Source organism: Glycine soja, chromosome 4 (genome assembly GCF_004193775.1).
Source record: "Glycine soja cultivar W05 chromosome 4, ASM419377v2, whole genome shotgun sequence".
NCBI lineage: Eukaryota > Viridiplantae > Streptophyta > Magnoliopsida > Fabales > Fabaceae > Glycine > Glycine soja.
Genome location: NC_041005.1, coordinates 48940096 through 48963499, shown reverse-complemented (window position 1 = coordinate 48963499; position 23404 = coordinate 48940096). Strand labels below are relative to the sequence as shown.

At 29.6% G+C, this 23404-nt stretch overlaps 2 protein-coding genes and 1 long non-coding RNA gene across 5 annotated transcripts; 1 reads left to right on the top strand and 2 right to left on the bottom strand.

Annotated features, from left to right (window-relative positions):
- Positions 1-600: 600 nt before the first annotated feature.
- Positions 601-4888, bottom strand: LOC114410180 (WRKY transcription factor 55-like). 3 transcript variants are annotated; one of them, XM_028374007.1, is made up of 3 exons: positions 4321-4888; positions 2164-2301; positions 601-1462 (listed from the first exon to the last, which is right to left on the bottom strand). In XM_028374007.1, the coding sequence occupies exons 1-3, from the start codon at positions 4761-4763 to the stop codon at positions 1024-1026; spliced, it is 1020 nt and encodes a 339-aa protein (XP_028229808.1). In that variant the 5' UTR covers positions 4764-4888; the 3' UTR covers positions 601-1023. The 3 variants fall into 3 exon arrangements, with proteins under 3 accessions (XP_028229808.1, XP_028229809.1, XP_028229810.1); XM_028374008.1 differs by having other exon boundaries at positions 2164-2298; XM_028374009.1 differs by having other exon boundaries at positions 2164-2295; positions 4321-4887.
- Positions 4889-18252: 13364 nt separating this feature from the next.
- LOC114410179 lies at positions 18253-19095 on the top strand. The gene is made up of 2 exons (XR_003666277.1): positions 18253-18490; positions 18588-19095. It is a non-coding gene; the product is annotated as an uncharacterized LOC114410179 (long non-coding RNA).
- A 151-nt stretch (positions 19096-19246) lies between these two features.
- Positions 19247-20921, bottom strand: LOC114410177 (two-component response regulator ARR17-like). Its single transcript, XM_028374006.1, has 5 exons — positions 20616-20921; positions 20320-20396; positions 19905-19982; positions 19742-19812; positions 19247-19621 (listed from the first exon to the last, which is right to left on the bottom strand). The coding sequence occupies exons 1-5, from the start codon at positions 20740-20742 to the stop codon at positions 19534-19536; spliced, it is 441 nt and encodes a 146-aa protein (XP_028229807.1). The 5' UTR covers positions 20743-20921; the 3' UTR covers positions 19247-19533.
- Positions 20922-23404: the final 2483 nt, after the last annotated feature.

Sequence of the window (23404 nt, the reverse complement as noted above, 5' to 3'; positions counted from 1 at the left end):
AAAAATGTGTGTATTTCATTTTTAAAAAATTTTAAGTTAAGAAAAATCTAAAGTACGATCAAAATTATAAGTTATTTTGAAGAATTTCTCATAAAAATATTTTTTTATTCTAAAAAAATACTTTTTTGATTATGAAAAACATAAGCTAACTTTGGTTTTTTTTAAAAAAATCTATAAATAATCACTAAATTATTTTACATCAGAATTATTATTTATAATTTGTAACCAACTTCTCCTAATTAATTAAACTATATATGATATTAAAATTTAGGCTAAAATATATTTCTGATCCTTTATTTTTTTATAGTAAAATTCATCATTTGGATTCTTTATCTTTTAATTGAGTCAATATTGTCTTTCTATGAATTTGAGAGTAACTTTGTTAGTTTTAGAATAAGTTATCTTATTTAAAATAATTAATTTTGACAGTTAAAATAATAATGTTATTTTTATTAAATTATAAAAAATTATAATAAACTCATCCCCACTCTACCAAATCTAAAATTAACTTCAAAACTGCAAGACATTCATTTGCAGACAACAATACCCAAAATGTTCAAAAGAAACCCATCTCTAAATATAAGTTCGAAGAATTATGACAAAGAAAAACTATGAAGCTATAACCAAATCTTCAACTTGTTACACAAGAGATGCTCTAACCTACTTGTCCTAACACTTAGAAAGTTGAAACCCAAGAAACACACTTTCCCATTAGCAACCTCATTCAAAAAATTTCCAAAAGAAAAAAATGAAAAGAAAACTTTGGTTAACATAGGACTAGGTTGAGCCCCTTTTCTGCTCGCCACTCCCTCGCCAGAGATAATAAAAAAAACCCGTTAATTTAAAAAGAAAAATGTTACACATCAAAAATCATTTTCTAGTAATAAGTCATCACGTACTGAAGTTATACACTAATTCATTATTTGTTGATTATATAATTGGATTAACCAATTATATAATTCTCTGTAAAATTATATATATTCTGCTTCCTGGTGTAATGTTTCCCCTTTTTAAGCAGCCAAACTAATCTTCATCTCTTGTTCTATTCAATTTTTGGATCACTTTTATCTCAGCGGGAGAGAAGAGAAATTCCATGCTGTTGTTACCACTGCTGCTACCAGAGTTGAACATAGCATCAGCCATATCCACCACAGGATAATCACCACCGTATCTTGAAGTGGAGGCTCCACCACTGCCACTGCTGGCGGCGCCTCCGCCACCAGGGTGGAGGCTGAGGTTCATTGTAGGAGACAACTGAGAGGAAATGGTGCTACTATTATTTTGTGATATGTCCACCAGTAGTTGTTGTGGTGGAACTGATGATGGTGCTGTGGAGGACATGTGGCATGTGTGGTTTCCTCTATATGTTACTTCGAATATGTTAGGGTTGTGATCAAGTCTTTGCACTTGCTTCTTGGCTTGGCATTCATATAACTTTTGGTGTGTGCACCTGTAGTAACTCCTGAGAAGGAATAAAGAACCATTTCCAATCAAGAAAAAGAAGTAACATTACGTATATAAAGTTAATCTACTAAAGAGTGCCCCTCTCTTCTCCCTTCATTCTTTGCCAAGAGTATCTTAATCTACGAAAATATAAGTAAAAAGAATTTAATAAAAACAATCATTAGGGTCGTTGTTAAAAGTATTGTTACATGTAGTACTTTTAAGACACCAATCAAACAAGACTGGATGATTGATTAAGTCATGATAAGGCATTTTCGATGTGATTTTCTTTGTCAGGGTTGATACAGTAGTAGTTGAGTTGTTGTAAATATAAAAAAGAAACATTTGTCTTGTTCGATCAACTTGCGAAACAAGTGGTCACTGCATGCCAGAGAAATGCCTCAACCACTTGTTATTCATTACGTGGGACTGTGGGGAGGAGTTATACACTTCTGGGGTATTTCCGACTTTTCTGACTGGAGCAAGAAATCTCAGAATGAATTGAGTGTGGCATAAACTACTATATAGATAGTGTGTATAAGTTTACAACAAAAAAGGGACGTGTTATTTGGGCGTTTCAATGTTGGCAGGTAGATAACCTTGATATAAGTTTTTTTTTTTTTTTAAGAAGCTAAGATGTCCTTGATATAAGTTGCATTAATGAGTTGAATTGATCAAGTCGTGTGATTAATTTACCAATAATAATATCACCAACCATACCTTGGGTACTTGGAGCCAAGTATTTCTTTCTGGCCATATTTCCTCCAAGTGTAGCCATCCTCTGGTGGCACCTCCGTGTTTCCAAACTGTGGGGCAGGAACCATCACTTTTCTCTTCTCTTGATTAGCTTCCCTGCTTCTAGTTAATGTATATATTAATAATGACGAAATATAATCATCATATGGATAAAAATATAATGTCGTCTAAGAAGCTACTTTGTAAAAGCCATTAATTTATTGTACTATTCAATATAGCTTGTCAAAATTATAGTACAAGATAATATTGTTAATTAACCAACAGTGTAGTTGATAAGAAGTATCTATGTGACTTGTTGCCTAATTACCAAGAAAGATGTTGGAAAGTTTCGTTATACTTTTAAGCTAGCCAGGCCAGTACCCATTCGGATACATCTCAATAATCGATTACGGTCTACGATAAACTAAAGCTAGCTAGCTAGCTAGCCAGCTGGAAAAAACCTAAATGCTTTCCACTAGTGAACTTTTGTTTTCGATCTTCCTCTTTTTTTTTTTTCTTTTTTCTTTTAATCATTGTCGGTGGTTGTATATGTGTAAGTCGTCTACAATTCATGAGGATGGACATAAGCTCTAGCTTCTGCATTTCATTATATCCATAATTTGGTAAAACTTATTTAACTGCATCCGTTAAAATGTCATTGATATATATACTTCTAAATTGTAATAAAATTGATTTCTCAGCATTTATTGAGGAAAATATTGTTATTTTTATTTTTCCTTTTCCAATATCACGACATTCAGATTAAATACCTTTTGTGTTTCTTGAATACTGCATCTCCTCCCTTTTGTATTCAATCATGCATGATTGTTTTACATCATTTTTTTTTATTACAGATTCCTTTACATCTCCCTTAAAAATAGTCTCTTTCACTCCTTTTCTCCTTTACGTCTATTTTTATTTATCACACTCACAATTTTTTTCATTTATCTTGCACTTTTCTATTTATTTCTTCCACAAACTACCCATCAGGCATTTTCTATACTATACCCCTAACTAAGGGGAAGAGACCGAAAATATATATATTTTTTCGATCTCAATCACACCAATGAATATTTTATCACAAGGGCGTTAACAAATTGAAAAACGATGCAGACACTTTGAAAAAAGAGAAAGTGGTAATAAAGAGAGAAAGATAGATGTAATAATTAATATAATTCGAAGGCAATAAATAATATTGATGCTCCTTTATGTATCTTTTTCATGGGTCTTTATTTTGGTACACATTGTGCTTAAAATCAAAGGTATTTTTTATTTATAAAATTTTTGCTTATAAAATAAAAGTACATATAATTCGATTAAAAGAAAATGAAGAGTATAAATTAAGTGTATGGATGCCCATGAAGCCTAAACACCACTTTTTACAACACACTTGCAGGTTAAGAAACTTAAGAAGGCAAGGTGGTTTATTTTGTTAATTTGTTACGATCTCTATGGTTGCATATATAGAAATAGTTATATTCCAAATTAATGATGCTTTTAATCTTGAATTTATTTGAGTTGATGATAAAATTTAGATATTGGGTTTAATTGTCTAGCTAGTAGGAAACTAATTTTTCCTTTTCGTTTAATTATAAATGGTTAATGGATTTCATGGAATGCTTAGGTTAGAAAGTGTAAGGGATGTAGTAATACTACATGGTCGAAATTATGTAGGGTGGGAATACTGGCAGTCATTACATACATGTTCATTATAATCACTTTAGAAAATTATTGTAATGCGCTCAGCGATATTCATTTTTTTTTTTCCCATTCTCTAGGCTGTCATTTCAAGCAAGAACCCTAATCCTTTTCCACTCTACTATCACTATTTCATCTCCTTCTCAATTCTCAAATACCTCAATTTATTTTTTGTTCAATATAAATTTTGCATATAACCTAGTTACCCGTGGTGCAAGGCAGTACTGTATGCACCAGAAGGAACCCGTTATTAATAATTATAGTAACTAGTTTCAATCACACGTAGTCATGAATCACCATCATCAATCAAACAATCAGAATCATACAAAAGTGAAATGAAAGACTATTGAAGTGTAACAGCAACATATTCTCTAACATATGTTTGCGTAATTATAGAGATGAAACGATTAATTAAACCTATGTATGATTATATAATTAATATACCTTTTTCGTGGCCGCGAGGGTGACGCGTGGATTCCCTGCACTTCCCCTTCAGATCCCTTGTTTCTCTCAGAATCTTCCCCATCTTTCCCTCCCATTTCACCAATCTGCTGCAGCGTGCTCCTTGCAGCATGAAACTGATGCATTTGAAACAACTGATCCATTGTCAGTGCATGACTAGACCTTAGCCATTCCTGCATTAGACTAGCATCCATCTGAGACTGCTGTGTGGTCGTTTCATGAACCAACGTCGGAGGAGATTCGTCCGAGGTTTGGTTCTGTCGGGAGAATAATAACATCTTTTCCTTGGCACCACTGAAAGCCTCAGTTATCTGATCAATGGACAAGGACAGCATAGCTGGTTGGTTCGCCAAGTTGGGTAGGTCTTGTTCAAGGTTTTGGGCCAGTACACAAGCGCGTCGAATCGAATTTATTACCTCTTCCATAATTGTTTCTAATTCTAGTCGTGGTTTGTGTTTTTCATGGGGTTGGTTAAAAATAAACAAAGGGTTATAATTATATTTATATGTTTAGTTTTGTTGTCAAAACTGAAAGCTTCGTGCTAAGTTTCTACGTTGGTGCTGTGGTGTAAGGAAAAATCGAAGCAATAATATAAAGAGAACATGCATATATGTTTCCATTTACACGGCGCTGAAAAAAAGGGTGCGTGGAAACGACGACTCAGTCGTTGGTCGTTAAGAATTGTAGCTACTTGAAATTTCAAAGTTGATGATCTTTTCCTTGGGTCTAGACGAAGACCCCATTTGCCCCATTGAAACGATTACTTTTTTGGACCCCTTAGATGAATTTTCTAGGTTTTAGACCCAACTTGGAAATTTTCTTCTCGGCGTACACTATGCGATTGTTAATTAATTCCTACGTTCTTGGAACGATCCTTTAATCTCACTTCTTAGTATATATACTCGGTTCCGTTGAACAACACACACACACACACACACACACATATATATATATATATATATATATATATATATATATATATATATATATATATATATATATATATTTTTTTTGTTCAAATTAATATATAGTTTGTTATTAACACTGTGCTTGTTAATTTCTTCAAACATTAACACAAAACCATTTCATGAGAATGTAAATTCAGAAATGTGACATTTTTTTTTCTTTTACAGGCTTAAAATAAATTGTGGCTTGTGGGTGTTGTTGATTCATAAAGAAATAATATTACCTTACCATGCTTTATTTGTATTCTATCAGAGAGGAGTGGCCATGCAGCACCCGTATGAAAATATGAAAAGTTATTTTTTTAATTAACTATTAACTTCCATTTTCAATTCAATCAAGAAAAAAATTATTAAATATGACATTCCTATACGAATGTCGTTCCTGGTAATGTAATAATATACTTTGAAATAACCATTGATTACCTAATTGTCAAATTTAATCAAATAATACATTTAATGATATTTAATGAAACATATATATATTTTAATATTTTATCAATCCAATTATTCAACTTAAAAAGATCAAATTTACAGTATTTTATATAAATTAAAATTTAATTCATACTTCTTCACATTATTTTATTTTAATGTACAATATGGTATTTAAAATACAGGTAAATATTTATTATTATATTATATATTACTAAATATTTAAATCATAAAATTGATATTTATGATGACCATTAAAGTATCACTCACATAATTTAAATGTATTTTTTATATAAGGTTATGAAAAAAATCGTAAATTTGGGCAGTTGGTTAATCGCACACACATTTAATTGTTAGAAGTTATTATAATTCTTAGGGTTCTAAAAAAATATTAAAATAAAGATTTTATGTTTTTCCTTTTTAAAAAATATTTAATTATTGTATAATTTCTAAAAAAATTTAAATTAAAAATAAGTTTATTTTATTAAAAAAAACAAAAAAAAAACAGTCTCTATTGGTTGTTCATGCTATTTTAGTTGATTCCAATTTCCAAATAACTGGTACGCGCGTAACTTGAGTAAAAAATTTGAAGAGCAAAGAATTACTTACTAGCTTTCACTTTATTAAATTACAAATCACGAACATAGACTTTGGCGCGTCGACATCATCCCGTGTAACACATGCATGTTAAGCAGTTAAATTTATAAGAGTTTTTTTTTTGGTAGGGAAATTTATAAGAGTTTAAAAAGCCAATACTAGGAGCGTAATATTTTATTTTTTCACACAATCAACTTAACTAATTAAATATTATTTTCATTATAATATTACAACTTCTAAGATAGTTGTTATAAAAATTAATTAATAAATTTCAAATCTAATAATTTATAATTAAATAGTAATATAAAATTTTATTGTACTAAGAAGTATATATACTATTGATTTGTTCAATTTATAAACCAATAAACTCAGGTCAATTCTTGTTAAGAAAATAAAAAGGCCAATTGAGATGGACCCATGCATTTGGTAGGCATGTTTAACTAACCAATTGAGATGGACCCATGCATTTTCTCTGTTTGTTTTGTCTTTTATTTCCTACGTACATTACAAAAAAAAAAAGGTGTAAAGACTAAAAAGCTCCATTATGAAGTCTAAACTTACCCATAACTAAATGTTTCTAAACATACCGTCAATGCTAGCTAAGTTTTGTGTGTAATATCTTTTTAAAAAATAAAATAAATTTGATTTATTAATAACTATCAGTCAACTATTTGGTCAGTGGCCGTTGCAATTTTGATAGCTTGGACCAAAGAAATACAGTATTTATAGAATATTAATCTCTATTGTGTTTAATTTTGTTATATTAGTAATGTAAATATTTTCATCATATCAATTATTTAATAATAATTATATATAACTTTTTAAGTAATTATTATAAAACTCAATAATTTTTAATAATATGAAAGTCCATAATTATTTGTCAATGTAATTTTTTATCTCAATTAAATTCATATTAATTTCTGTGAAATGTATTATTTTTTATTATTTATCTTATCTTCTTCCTTGATTTTTTTTAAACAATTTCATATACGGTTAAAATCATAATGAATTTAATAGTTTTTTTTGTCAATGCATATAGCCTACCAAGTATCAACATATATATATATATATATATATATATATATATATATATATATATATCCCCTACCAAGTTAAGAAATTTATCATTAAAAATGAAAATATAAATAATATATAATTATATAATATAAATATATACACAAATAACCATCGTATTTTGCACGGACTTTTGTGCTAATTAAATACATATAGATTATTAATTAAAAATGATAGGCCGATTTAAAGAAGATCCAAAAGAAGGAAAATTAAGTATTTTATACGATGAATTTAGGATTTTTTTTCCTAAACGAAGATGATGTCATAGTTGTTATTCCATGTAGACCTATAATTATAATTAGTACAGGGTTTGTATCAATGAAAAAGAAATATCTCAATGGCCATTTTATCTTCTCTTAGCATATAATGGTAATCTTCGTAGTATAGTGAGGAGTTGTTTTTTTCACTGTTTTGAAAATTGCATCGAATGGATCGTTTAGACCAAAAAACTACAATAGTACTTGAACTAGCCAATGTCTGGTTCAAATAAACCACTGAACCGACTTATAGACAAACCGATTAAAGAACAAAAAAAAACAGACAAAATGTGAAAACTCGATGAAAACCAATGAAGAACCGACAGAAAACTGATATACATCTGGTCAATGAAAAATGCTTAATACAGTGTTATATGTTTTTTTTTCTTGAATAAAATGGAAAAAGCTATATATCATTTCCTTTTTAATTTTAGAGATAAACTTGTTTTTAATGGACATTATTGTTTGAAATTTAGACCTAAATATTATAATACATATTTGATTTGAACTTGTATATGTACTTTAGGACTGGTTTGATTGAGGATACGATAGAATATGATAGGATATATGGACATGATAAGAGTATAAAATTATATTTTAATTTTTAATGTCATAAAATTATGATATCATATATGTTTCTTTAATACTATTTAATTTGTGTATTATATAATTTTAATATTATTTTATTAATATCAGTTTATAATTTTTTTTACTTAATAATACTTATCTCATATAATTATAAAAATATAGAGATCAAGATCCAATAGAGTTATTCTTGATAACTCATGAGTAATACCATTAGCAATGTATGTCTTGATAAGTTAAAAAACATTAGTTTTTTTTTTTCTTAAAAAAAACTCCAACTGAATATAATTTTTAACCGAGTGTTTAGAGTAAGTTATTAATTAGTAGTATTTTAGTATGAAAGTAGCTTAAGGAGCAAGATAATGTTCATAATGTTGATAACTACCGACAAAATTACCTAAAAGGGTTAATTTTATTTTCTAAATTATCAAACAATAAATTTTAAATAAATACTCAGAAAATAATAAATAATAGGATATTTCATGATTTTTGAATTCAAAATCGTAAATCATTTTATGATTTTTATTTTTTGTTTTCTTTTCTAATGAAATTATAAAAAAAGTTACGACTTTCTAATTATTTTTAAATTCCACTTTGAAATCGTAAATAATTTTATTTAAATTAATATTTTTAGTTTTAGTTTTAGTTTTATTTAATATTTTATATATTATTTTATTTTATATTTTTTTTCTAATATTAAGGATTTTTTATTAATTATAATAGATTGCAACTAGCTTAACTTTAAAGCCATACATATAACCACAATTTCATTTTATTAGTGATTCATTTATAAAAAATATATTAAATAAAAATATAGAAAATATTAAATAAAAAATTTGAAAATTTATAAAGTTGTAAATATTTATACAATTTCAATAAAAAAAATAAAAATCATAAAATAATTTACTGACTTAAAAGTCAGAATTTGTGAAATATCATACTATTTATTCTTTTTTAAATATTTTTATCCCCATTTAATAATTAAAAAAAATAGCCTGGATCGTTTGGCCATAACTACGGGTCTACAAGAGTAGACTGAAGGCTGTGTATTTATGTGAAAGTGGCGATCACACAGCTTTCTGTGTTGTTTGCAACCACGCTTAATGGGAATTGGAATGTTAAGAACATATGCTTCCAAAATGTGTGATTGATCTGTCACACATCGCACCACTGCTCAATTTTTAATCTATAATTTTGAAGGAATACTCTTCTTTTTTAAAAGAAATTAATAAAAATGAAAAAGACTTTCTTAAATAAAGTTAAACTCCTAGGAGTTGGTTGAAGCGAACAATATAGAGTTTCGCATTTACCAGGTCGTGCATTCAAGTCTACACTTGTCTCTAGAAAGAATCTTCTTCAAGTCTACAACCAATGTCATTGGTTTGTGGAATAAACTAAAATTATGTCTGTTTATTGGAAAGGGGTCAAACGTCCATTACTGCTTGATGCCCGTTCAAGTGTCCAACCTTTAGCTACCTTCATACTACAATAATAACTTAAGGATATTAGATATAGGGGTAAGTCGAGAGAAGTGTTTTTAGCATGAGAGATAAGAGGATTAAATAACGTTTTTAAATTAAAATAAAAGGTTCAAAATTAATTGCTAACTAAAATTATACATATATTTAATATTTATTCTCTCACCGGTATTTTTCACCCTTGATTCCCAATCCTTTCTATTGTGATGCACGTGTAGTCTTAATTAATAATTAGTAAGTGATCTTTTATTTTAATTTAATGACCTGATTCCTATATATATATATTATTTTTTGGATCCTTGTAAAATAAGTTACCTTTGATTTTAGTTTTTATTAAAAAAAAAACAGTTTCCATCCTTCAAAAGGTTTAAATAATTATTTTTTCCTCTACTATTAATTAACATTTGTTAATTATTTATGTGTTCAACGAAAATTTAAATAATAATATCAAATAATATCCACTAATGTATGTAATTTTATGACAGCAAATGATACCTTTAATTATTCTTTTTCTAGATCATTGTTATTTATTTACATTAAAATTAAGGTTAACATAAAAATATTGTTTTCATATTTTAGAAAAATAGAAATTAAAGAAAAATATTTTACAAAGATAAATTAAAATTTGTTTATTTCATAAGGATTAAAACATTTATTTCAAATTTAAGAAGAATGGAAAAGAGAGGAAAGTTACAAATTTAATCGAACCGTTATAGTATTACAGCTGCATGAATATGCTATTCTATTACGCCTGATATTAATTGTATAGAGTTGGACTCATGTACACAAGTTGATTGTGTCTTTAGTAATAAAATGGTTGGTGAGAATTTTCTTTATTATTTCTTCTTCTTCTTTTTTTTTTTTTGTGTGTAAAGGAGGAGACAAAGACGGGGCAGCAAAACAAGGTGCCGCAGTATGTTTGGTTGGTGCCGCAATAAGAATTGAGAAACAACTGATTTTTTTTTAAAAAAAATAAATGAAAAAAGTGAATCACCATTATTTTTATTAAATCGATATAAAGTGGATTTTTTTATAAAAATGGTCTCTAAGAAATGAGTTAAGATATAGGAGTTTGATTATATAAGAAAGGATGGACACTGCATTCCACAGCAATTTTTATTTTTTTGGTTTTAAAGAGAGAAATCAAACATTGGATAGTAGAAATTAAAGGTTACAACAATTTACATACATGATTCAATTAACTTAAACCCCTTTAGTATTCCACGTCACACTTGATATATTCATAAAAGCATTAATCTTATTATAAAATAAGAAATTGTCAAAAACCTTTAATTTTACAAACTAATAGAAAATAAGTCTTAACCTCTATATTTTTCTTTATTTGAACAATAGTTAAATCATTATTGCATATTCATTTATCATAAACTATATAAAAAATAGCTCTTAGAGGATTTAACAATGGTTATATAATTATTCCGTAAATATTTATCATATATAATATGGAGAAAAAATGTTCTCATAAGTTTTAAGAATAGTTAAAGTTTATTGAAAAAGAATCACAGTGGAATGTTCCTCATAGATAATATAATAATAATGAAAAAATTATCTCTGCCTAATTATTATACACTAAGCAAGAATGTAAAAAATATAATAATGTATAAGAATTATAATAAAAGGTAGGTATAATTCAGTGGTTAGTAGGGAAAAGAGAGTCTTTACATTCTTTTTTTTTAAAAATAAAACATAAAATAAGAGATTGAAGATGAGGGAGAGAGAGAGATCGAGGAAGTTGAGTAGAAAATAAGAGTAGTATATAATTAACTCTATAAAATAACAGTATGTGTAATTGAAAGTTATTTTAGTTAAATAAATAAATAAATAAAAGCAAAAACCAAAATTTCCTATTACCTTTATTAGTTATAGATAAGCTAGGTTCCACCTAAAATACAACTTGAAATATTTCACATATTAATAAGAAACTAGGAACCCTAATTCCTGACTGAAGAAGAAAAAGGTTATTAGCTATAAGAAAATACAACCAATCAAGGAAATGTAACTTAATTGGTTGAACAAATTACATAAGTTGTTGAAAAAAAAATGCAACAATCACATAGACTACACTTGATAAACTGTTCTCAAGTCCTTGCCTATACTTTTAGCAATAGTTTTAAGCTTTTGGCAATAATTAAGCACGACAGTTTCAGTTTGGGCTGCTTCCCATCCTAGCCCACACCACCCTTTTTTTTTTGGTAGGCAAAAACAATATTATTAATAAGCACAAGAAGTGCAGAATAGTACATAAGTTGGGAATCTCCATTATCTTATAGCATACTTCAACATGATGAAGAATACCTTAAGATCCTGGACCTACATGATTCATATAAACAAAGGTCATTGGCAATTAGAACCCACATAACCCACACCACCTAATAGGAATGATGAACTCCGCATTTGACTATGTTATTATTTACTATCCCCCTAGTTTATATATCATTTTCTGCGTATAATTTGGGCCCTAGTCCATCCATACTCCTGAACTATATTTATGACAAGTATACTATATATATATATATATATATATATATGAGATTATGCATAGTCTAGGATCTATACACTTCATAAATTCTAAGAGTTGCACAACCCCGTGGCTGCAAAGTTATTCTCACTTCTGATTATGCCTCAGGGTAACCACTGTGATGTTACCAAGATTCTTCACCTTCCACTATCCCAACAACATACTTGAGTGCATCTTCCATTTCAACTCTACTATGTTGTAACACCTTCGGAGATCACAAGCTGACTGTTTACACCTAAATCTAAATACACAATCGTTTAACTTTGACATACCATAGAAACGGAAACCAAGTATAAATAGTGCAAACAGAGTAAAAGCAAGCAGGAAATCTATCCATTCATTTATTCGGAACGAAACGTTGGTTAACAAGACATTAGATGATCAAATGTAGATTCTTATTGTAAAAGAATTGAATAAAAACTAAGGCCCTTTCTTGTATGATATGAAATTAAAAAATGTCTAACGAATGTGCTAATTGTAATTCTTAAATGACTTGAAGCCAGCTACTTGCTGATGAAGTATTTGCACATTTTGTCTTTTGATGCCAACGCTCTAGCAAAATCTAAAGATCTAACAATTGTATGTATAAAAGTATTTCAAAAGGTTTATGTATCACATTATTTAGTGTTACATACAAGCTAATTGAAGTATGGGTTCACGAACACACGATATTGGGTAGAGTGGGCTTATGCATTTAGTTTCGAAAATAAACTAAATCATTCATGCACTAATTGTCAGAAAGGATATCAATTGCAGTGCCTCTAATTTGGTAGAACAGCTAACATGAGCATTTCTGCACAAGCTTCTTAAGCCTTAACTTCCCCTAGACCCTATCCTTCTGCAGCACAAGAAGCCATTGAACAAAAGAAATGCACAATGACACCAAGTATAGCTCATGCTGAGATAGATATCAGATTATATTACTTGGATTCAGGAACGTCCATGTACGGATATTTACATATGGGCACGGCAAGCTAGTAACATACAAGAGCAATTCTTTTCGTTATGTGTGGCCTATACAAAAGATATAGATCAATAAGTGATGTGAGAACATTGAGTACAAAATTTGAAAGTGAAAATTCTTGTTGTCTATCAACTAAAGAAAGCAATACCTACGCAATTGCCTCAATTAAGATAATGGGGGCAAAACCTCATCATTGATAGTATGTCAGTGATGGCCTTGGACCACCGGACAACCTAAGGAATAAGGATTCTGTGGCGGTCCCGGGTTGTGTATGGTAAAAGAGTGAAAAAAAAAATAAATAAGGCAACAAAACAAGCGTCTTAAGTGAATAAGTGTTTTTCTTGTTCAGTGGCATCAAATAGGAAAAAAAAGTTGAATAAGTGGAAAGAACAGGGTGAGTGAGAATTTTTTTTTGCATGAAAGATATCTCTAAGCCCACATTTGCAGACTAATTTATTTGGAGAGACGAGATTATTGAAGTGGGTAACACATCTATCAACAAAGTTTTTTTCATTTACATAGTCATGGGTAAAGTTGTGCCTTGGTGACTTGGTGCAGCGGTAAAGTTGTGCCTTGGTGACTTGTTGGTCATGGGTTCGAATCCGGAAACAGCCTCTTTGCATATGCAAGGGTAAGGCTGCGTACAACATCCCTCCCCCATACCTTCGCATAGCGAAGAGCCTCCGGACAATGGGGTACGAAGTTTTTATAGTCAAGGATCAAATGACTATTAGCTTATTTAAGGAGTGTGCTTTATCTTCAAAATCACTAATTGCTCAAATATGTGAATGTCTTCAACCCAACGATCGCTATAGCTATGAGAATGGTTTAAGCCTTGTTTGGTAGAAAGTTACAATATTAAAAAGAAAATATATTATGCAACATTTAATGGATGACGCTTTTGAGTGTTTACAAGAAATTGGTAGACTAATATATAAATTGCAATCAGCTCCAGCTTTTGTAAATGAAATTTTATAAATTGAGGCTTACTTGTGGTTGTTATCAAGCAATCATTAGCTACAGAAGTTTCTTTTAGGCCTCCAATTTTCTTTTGCTAGGCAATGGGAAAGAGAGTCTTTTCTATTTGCCTTTTGTTTGGGTGGAGAGTTTACCATATGATGATGGCCAAGTTGCAATGTTGTTCTTCTCTTTGCAATATATGAGCTATACTATAACCTAGCTTTTACTTGTCTGTCTTTCAATTTCTTTTATCCTTTGTATGCTCATCTAAGTCATCTTGCTTATTTTTCTGTTTTTCCAATTAATTTAATTATAACGAAGGAGCAGTTTCATATATGCTGCAATTTCTTCTACTAGGTGTTTCTTATTGTTGGATTGAAAAAATGGTCTGTAATTTTTTCATAAATTACTAAAATGGATAGATATTAAAAAAATTACAGAAATGTGCAAATCATATCTTAAAAGATAATTTTAACATGAAGAAATTGCATGTGCTCCAAAAGGTGATTTTACTTTTTTCAATTTTTTTTATAAAAATTGTGGAGGTCACAACCGTCACAAATTGTTTCTTTAGTCCCCATAAGCATTTATTTGTTTCTTATTTAGCAAAGGAAACCGGGGGTTTTAGAATTAATTTGTAATGATTTTTTAACTATCACAATTTTTATAAAAAACTAAAATCTGGAAAAGAGAAATTGTTCTTGGGAACACAGTTTTTTTTTATGTTGAAATCGTCTTTCCAAAGATGATTTACTCATTTATTTAACTTTTTATAAAATTTATCCATTTTAGTAATTTATGGAAAAAATTACACAATTTTCGTACAATTCCTAGTAAATAGACATGTTTTGCTCTATGTTGTTCTTAATTAGCATCCTTTTCTTTTCTGAGTCTTACAAATATATGAATAAGGGTTTTATTTTTCTGTTGTTTTTGAGAGGGTGCTGCCATTTTTTTTCGTTTCTTCTGATTTTTTTTTTTGTGATCATATAAATTCTCCTAAACCATTTTCTTCAAAATAAAAAACCTATGAAATCAGGGTTATTAACTTGAAAAGGAGATTTGATTTCAATGGTAAAAGAAAAAGATATTTGATTTTCTAGAATAAGGACTAGGAAGCAATGGATAGTTTTATGCCCTTACCAAATTTTTATCTATCAACAATCCATCAACTTTTGACCAAACCTCTGAAACCAGGGCCAATTAAACTTCTAGTTGTTCGCCTTCACACGTTAAAAACACGCACAAAGTCCTTTACATGTAATTAAATATCCGGCTAGTTGCGTATCATGTAATAAAGCATCACACAAATAATTTGAAGTACAAATAAGACGCAACAAAGAAAAAAGTAGATCTCGAGTGTATGTTTAAATACTAATTAAGTATTCTACTAACATTATTCAAAGAAAATTTTTAGATGTATTAAGTTATTCGTAAAAATAATATATAGATTCAAATAATACATTAATTCAATTGAACAAGTTTTAAAAAAACGATTAAAAAAATTACATGCACCTAAAAAATATATGGAAAAATACATGGTATAGCTAGCTAGCTAACTTCGATGATAAAATGATTTACTGTTGTTATAATCCATTACATAGTGTTGTATGATTAGTAGATAGTTGTGTTCCTTATATATATGGTAAAAAGTTTGATATTTAAGTCAATATATATGAAATGACATACATCAGGAGATATCATACAATTAAATAGATCTATCTCGAAGAATTAATCCCTAATTTTTTTTTATCAAAAGATACCTTAGATTCACATATAAAAATATTGTTATAATTATAATTATAACTTGTTTAATTAACGTCCTTGCTAACACATGAACTTAAGAAATCAATCATTTTACTTAGGGGTTATTTGGTATAAGAGAAATTTTTAATTTTTCAAAAAATCTGAAGTTGGAAAACTTATTTTTCATGTTTGGTTTACTTTTTTTTAAAACAACATTATCAGAAAATATTGTTTTTTTAATATTTTTTAGTTATATTTTTCTCAAAATTGTTCTCACATGAAGGTGAATATCTAATTTTTTATAGTTTAAGAAAGTTTTATTACGATAAAATACTACGTTACTTTTTTTATTATATCATTGATAAATAATTAAAGTTTCAACTAAAAATACTCTTATTTTTTGGTTTCAAGAAATTTATAAAACTATTTAGCATCAGCCAAACAAATTTATAATATGTTTGGTAAGTCACAATAGTTTATAAGCTATATTAATCGGTTTAAAAGATAATAACTTAATCAAACATGTATTACATAAATAATTAATCTTTAGTAAAAAATTTAGGAGTCGTGTTATTTTATCTTGTGATTATTTTATGAGTTATTATATAACAATTATTGTATATTTATAGTTTTCATTTTTCTATAAATTATGATTTATTAAACAACAATTATGGTATATTAGATTGGGGGACAGTCATTATCAAACTCTTTAATTTGACAATTGGCATGTCGCAATGCACATGATAACAATGTTATTCCATTTTTGTATTGTTTCTACATTTTTCATTTTAGCACTATTTAAGAAACTTAATTTGACCTCCAATTGCGAAAGCAAATCACGGCCTCCCTACGTTAGTTTTTGCTGTCATTTCCAATTCGTATACGTAAAGAATACCTTGACACTAACGAATACGAAAAGAGGAACTTACCGACAAGGAATAAATTAACTTTTAAACTATAATAAAATTAAACATCTTATTAACAAATAACTAAAAGAAAAAAAATATTTATATTATATAAATCATAAGAAAACATAAAAAAATAATAAGTAACATAATTTTTTTTCTCTAAATAAAAGTATTTATATTTTAAGTTCTTTAATCAATAAACACGTATCATAATGCTAGATACTAATTTTTTTATAAAGGAAATACCCTTCTTTTGATAGTGTAAAGTACTTAATTATCATTTACCACTATCCTAAATGAATTTGTTAATTAAATGAATTGAATATTCTCTTGACATTTGTGGGCACTTTATAGTAGAGTTTTTGTTCATTTTTTATATTCGTGGGAATAAAAAATAAATATGAAATGATTACTACAATTCACATTTCCTTTCGGTTCTCTCACTGTTCTTGTTCATTCCCGAAGTTTATTCAACCAGCTTTTATTTGTTTATAGGACCAAATCATGGCAGCAACTCTTTATAAAATTTATTTTCTTCTTCTTCACTGTGACATAAAATAGAGGATCCCACCCTCTAATTATGATTTATCATCCATCATGCTGCATTATTTGCCTTCCAAACCACCACATACCATCGCCCCTTTCTATATATTCTTACATCACACATGATATTCACCAAAGACCTTTTAGAAGGCTTGGGGGTTGGATTCACAACACTAAATTGAGGTGAGAAAGAGAAACAATGGATCAATTTGACACAAAAGAACAATCAAAATTTGACATGATTAAGGTTACTTGATGAGTTGGGAAAGTAAATAAAATATTGGAAATAACAGAGTTAATAATTTTGGTTACAACTAAGTTAAATGAATATAACAATTATAGGACTATTGGCACTCCAATATGTCTATACAGTATTTATGTTCCTCCCTTTTTTTTCTACTTTACTTTCCAAACTTACTCTTGTTTAAGTATTTCATCATTCAAATTATTTCATTTATAATTATAGGTTTTTTTTATTTTGTGCATAAAAAATGTATTGATTTATTTATTTATACATTTTAAAGTATTTCATAGTAAACTCAAATACTTTTGATTTAAGAAAAATAAGGAATTTAAAAAAAAAATGGAAACGAAAGAATACCAGTAGACATTAATTTTTACTTGTATTTGAAGAGAAAAATTAAATGCTTATCGAAATTAGTAAAAAGGAAAGTAAATGTAACATATTGAAATGCGAATAGTCACATTCATGATTACAATAGATGAGTTTGATTGCAACCTGTAAGATGAAAAAATGATATCAATAATTAAAGCTGCCATAATGAACAACCAAAAGAATAAAATAAAATAAAAAATGTTATGAGAAGAATAGTAAAAAGAACAAGGACAGAATTAATATATTTGGGATGCAATCAAAAGACGAAAACGCGTAAAAGGCTCTCTCTAGTCTCTTGTTCAGATCTCACCTATGCCACAATTTTCACTCAGTGGTAGCCTCTCAAAACGAATATTCTTTGCTTAAATTTTCATAATATTTTTATAGAATCACTATCTTTTTCTTTCTCCAACCGCCACTGCATCCGATGCTGTTTCCCTCATCATCTTGACGGCAATTTTGCTGGTTCCTCACCAAAAGTTCAAGACTTCAAGGTAAGGAGACACCTTGTTTAGTTGTCTTAATTCATGTTTATCCAAATTTCTTATCTTTTTGGTTTTCTATTTTCTGGGTGTTCTTTTTTAATGTTAGAAATGGATCAACAAGTTGAGAGGCAGAAGCGTAGCAAGGAGATGAAGAGGAAGAGTAGTAGTAAAGTGAACAAGCGCAACAAGTTAATGATATGTTGTCGTTGCCCCTGTCGTGCAGCAACGTGCATGTTCCGAGGTATAGGGAGGTGCATGTTTGTCACATGTTACCCTGTTGTGCAGTGCTTGGGCTTGGATGAACATAGACATCGCCACCATCATTGCAAGCACTTTGATTGGTGACACCAACCAAAATGGTTAATAGACTCAAGCATTCTTATGGAGGGATTTAGGAAATTTTGAGAAGGATGAATAAATGGTTCAGTTCTCACTTTGGTTCTGTTATCTTTCCTCTGGTGATAGTAATACTAGTACATAGCTTTACATCATTCTTTTCATTATGGATAAACAATTTGGAAATTTGGAGGAGTTGTTCTAAGGTCTTATTGCTCTCCAATATGCAATTCAGCCATCTCTTTTGGTTATAGAAAATTGTCAACAAATTATTCATAGATAGTGCATGTAAACGCAATGATTCTGCATTATGGCAACAGGAAAAGTCTGTATTAACCACCATTTTCTGCAGCAAGAGATATTCATATTGAGGGGGGGAGTTATTGTGGCACTAAAACTAACTTCTTCCAACACCTAGTAAATTAAACATTGAAAAAAAGAACATGAATTATATTCTAGGAAAATAAATTGGAATATGTAGGTCTACAAGAAAGTAAAGCATCTTCAAAAACAATGAAATGAAATCCTACACCTAAACTAGTACTAAAATTAGAGGGTAACATTCTGGTTAAGGCCTATAGATTTTAGCAAAAGACGGCCATGACAAATGCAGGGTTCTGGAGTGCTGCTGCTCACATTACCAGACCACAGATCTCATTATAGTGTTTGCCTTCTTGCTTAAGCTTAGACTCTCTTAAAAGTCAAATCTCACTTTCTCAATTCATTAACTGACATGTCAGTTTTCTTACATCAGATTGTTTGAGGGGCTTTAGGATGAACATCTGAGCTCCTTCTTCCAGACACCTGTTTTTCAGCAGAACAATGACAGTGCAGATTTAACAATAGAAAAATACATCTACACTTCTAGTTCTAGAGACAAATATATGGTAGCACTATATATATAGCTAATGTTAAGAATTTTACTTGTTAATCCGTGTTGGTATGTTCTCAGATGACATGATCACTACTGGAACCTCCTTCATTACAGACGATTCCTGTTTAAAAAATAATGCAGTTTGTGGTTGCTATTAATATCGCATGATTGAATGCATCTATGAGTCAAAAAGAATAAAAAGCTAAAAAATACCTTAATTTTCTTAAGTAGCTCGTAGCCTGTCATCCCTGGCATGCAATAGTCTGTGATTATCATATTTACTTTGGATCTCTACAAAGTAGCAAATAGTCTATAATTAGTTAGCACGTATCAGCTAGGTTAAAATGTATGTAGTAGAACACTCTGATTTATCACTTTTAAATTCATTAAATTAAACTTAAAAAAAATATCCAGGGAGTCCCCTGAGCCAGAAGACTAATACTTCAGGATATTAAAAATTTGGAACTATTTAAGGTGTTAGACATTTTTCTACAAATATTTAATGTTTTTCCATACACTAGTCCCAGAATCAAATATCTAACTAATGTTTAAGAAACATGGTTACATATCTGTTAACAGTGTCACGCATGTTGGTAAACTTTGATTAATCTGAAAAGAGAAGACTTACACCGTTCATGTTGTTCTGTCCACCACTTGTCAAGCCCAATAACTCCAATGCCCTTGGCCCATTTTCTGCAGTTGTAACTGCAGCAAATAAACAGCATTAGCAACCAAAAAAAGGCCCATTGAAAACTATTTCCCAAGCAGAACCCCAAAATGAACGCATCAAACACCACTCAAAGAGGCATAAACAAAGGTGTTACTGAACACTTTTATTCTCCCCACAAAAGAAACGTACAACACTAGCCAGTTTTAGAAGAAGAAGAAGAAGAAGAATAGATAGCGGTTGCTAGCTAGGTGTACCTTTGCAAGAAGAATTCCTCAGGAGTTTCTCAACGAGTTTGCGATCAATAAGGTTGTCATCAACGGCCAAAACATGAGGAACATCACCACTTTCCATGACCCAATTTGAAGAAGAACTTGCAGCCATGCGTAGCAGTTGCTGATAGCTAATAAATAAGCAGAGGAATAAATGGTACTACTGTGTCCTCGTTTCCTTCTCTCTCTCTTATGTTGTTGTTTTTTTCTTCCTTTTCCCCCACAACAACTACACTAGTGATGAGTAAAAGATGGTAACGGGGGAAGGAAGAAGGTATGTACTACTAGCATGTTGTTTACACAAGAAGGTAAACTAATAAACGCAGTTGCAATTAATAATATTAATTGTGGAGAAGAGAAGAGGACGAAAAGAAAAACAAAAACGCTTAGGTTGACAAGACGTATATGTATAAATGCAGAGAGAAAACATAAGTTGAAAGTCACAAGAGTTGTATGAACGTAACCGATATCCTATATATATGTACACTTACACAGAGAGAGAGAGTAAATGGATATGAATTCGAAGGTGATTGGTGGGCGAAGAATTTTAGAAAAACCAGAGAGAGAGAGAGAGAGAGAGAATCAGACTTTATATCTGAGAGATAAAAATCTAGTCACAGATATATCGTGATCCTTTTGGGGTATCTAGGATTTGATTCAGTCCCCACCTAGCTCGCGTATTCAAAACAAAGCCTACACTCTCATCTCATCCATCATCAATTCATCTCTCTCATTTCATTTATAGTTTCTGTCTTAATTTTTTGTCTCTCATGACGAGATTTCAGCATCACTGTCTGCACTCTGATCTCAGCATTCATGCACGTTTGTGAGATGCTCACACCGTCTGTCTCCTCTCCTATAAGATAGTAGTAGTATATTCTTAAACGCAAAATCTAAATACTACCCACCCTCATGGCTATATTAATTAATTACCTCCTTTTAGTGATTTTCCTAGTCTCTTAGTTTTTTTTAAACGAGGATAATACTTAGTCAAAAATGAAGGATTAAATTTTCAAAATATCAAAATTTATTTAAATATTTGATATCTTTTCACAAATGTTTGTTCATTCGTATAGGTTAGGGAATCGAAATCTTGATTATATATTTAAGAAATAAAATTATTTATCAATTATATTATACACATTATATTCGTTGTTCTTAGGTTCCTTTCAAATCTTACTTTTTTCTCATTTTTTATTTTTTATAAAAAAATTATCTATTTTTGTTGTTTCCATTCATGGAGTGGGAGAATATTTTTAGTTAGTTATCTTTTACCCTTTTCACAATAGTATGTGAAATGACCAGTTTTTTTATTATTTTATAAAATAGAAACGATAAAGTTTAAATCTATAATTTGTATAAATCATCTCAACCCGTCGATATTTATCTAATCCCAATATCTTACAACAATATAATAGATATTTCACGCAAAAACTCCCTAAGGTTAAACTAACAAAAATAAGAATGACTTAAATAGTTATTTGCAACTTTTACCTCATCAATATTTGGAATAGCTCAATTGAATGAGTTGATGTAAACTTCTTAATACTTAAGTTTGATACTTACGGATCAAAAAACATATGTAACTCATTTATATTAAACACAAGTTGGAGGATGATTTGAAATATTTGTTCTCTTTCTTAGACAATTTCGTCCGGTGTTAAGCGATATCATGTCTTTCTTTCACTCAGCTAGTCACTTGACTTCCAAAAAATCTCCATAACGGTATAAAAGATAATTGTCACCTATATTTGCATTCTGTAGTATTTTTTGGTGCAATTATTGTATATCTCTTATGCTTTTGTAAGATATGTTTTTACCTAATTTGGTTAATCCTTGAATAAATGCTTTTTGTTAGTTAGGAATTTAGGTTTTGTGCTTTTTCCATATGATCTTGACTTGTTTTGTTTTGTTTTGAGTTGTTTTGCAAAGGGACCACTTTGAAGGGAAATTCGGAGAGATTATTAATTTGAAGAGTTATCACAAACTTAATTAGGAATTTTGAAGATCTTTGAAACCATTGTCTTGGCTTAAGTGAGCCAATTTTGGCGGGTTAAGCCAACTTACCCTGAAGGCCAATTTTCCTCTACCGTAGCTCAGGCGAGCCAATTTTTGTAGCTTAAGCCAACTCTAATCTCTTGAAGGTCAAATTTTCCTCTATCACAGCTTAAGCGGGTCAAAGGAAAATTTGGCCTTTAAGTGTCCACACATTCTCAAGGTCCAACTCAAGAATCCCAAGGGTCTTCTTTCACTCATTAAATGATAGAGTATTGTGTGTTAATTTCCTATAACTCTGACACATGCTCATACATGTAAACCAATAATAGTGCACATGGTCACATATTCTTTGAATTATCATTTCTAAATCCCTTATGATCATACGTATTCAACTAAGACAATGTTTGATTTGTTGGTTGGGAAGTTTCAAATTCAGTTTGAAGAAAAAAAAAGAATTTGACATCATATTTGATTTTTTTTTCAAAAAAATAGTTGGGACTAAAATTTAAGCTGAAAATTCAGTTTGAGAGAAACAATTAGTGAAATACTTAAATTTACAAATTATAATCCAAACATGCATTAACTAACTCAACAAACTAAGTTTGCCTGCCAACAATTCTACCTTAATAAGAAAGTGATAGCTCTTCGTGTAACTTCATTAGTATTTCATCACGAAAACAATATTCATGGGACACGGAGATTCATCGCAAATCAAATTTCACTTTTTTGAATGGCCCAAAAGTCAACTCAAAATAATAAGGAAAAGAGGCCGAAAC

Excerpts from the sequence above, each read along its gene's own strand:
- LOC114410180 (XM_028374007.1), bottom strand. The coding sequence starts at position 4,763 with ATGGAAGAGGTAATAAATTCGATTCGACGCGCTTGTGTACTGGCCCAA. Across the intron at positions 2,302-4,320 it reads CCCTCGCGGCCACGAAAAAG|AAGCAGGGAAGCTAATCAAG; the intron begins GTATATTAATTA and ends TACATTAACTAG. Across the intron at positions 1,463-2,163 it reads CTTGGCTCCAAGTACCCAAG|GAGTTACTACAGGTGCACAC; the intron begins GTATGGTTGGTG and ends ATTCCTTCTCAG.
- LOC114410177 (XM_028374006.1), bottom strand. The coding sequence starts at position 20,742 with ATGGCTGCAAGTTCTTCTTCAAATTGGGTCATGGAAAGTGGTGATGTT. Across the intron at positions 20,397-20,615 it reads GAGGAATTCTTCTTGCAAAG|TTACAACTGCAGAAAATGGG; the intron begins GTACACCTAGCT and ends TATTTGCTGCAG. Across the intron at positions 19,983-20,319 it reads GACAGAACAACATGAACGGT|AGATCCAAAGTAAATATGAT; the intron begins GTAAGTCTTCTC and ends GCTACTTTGTAG.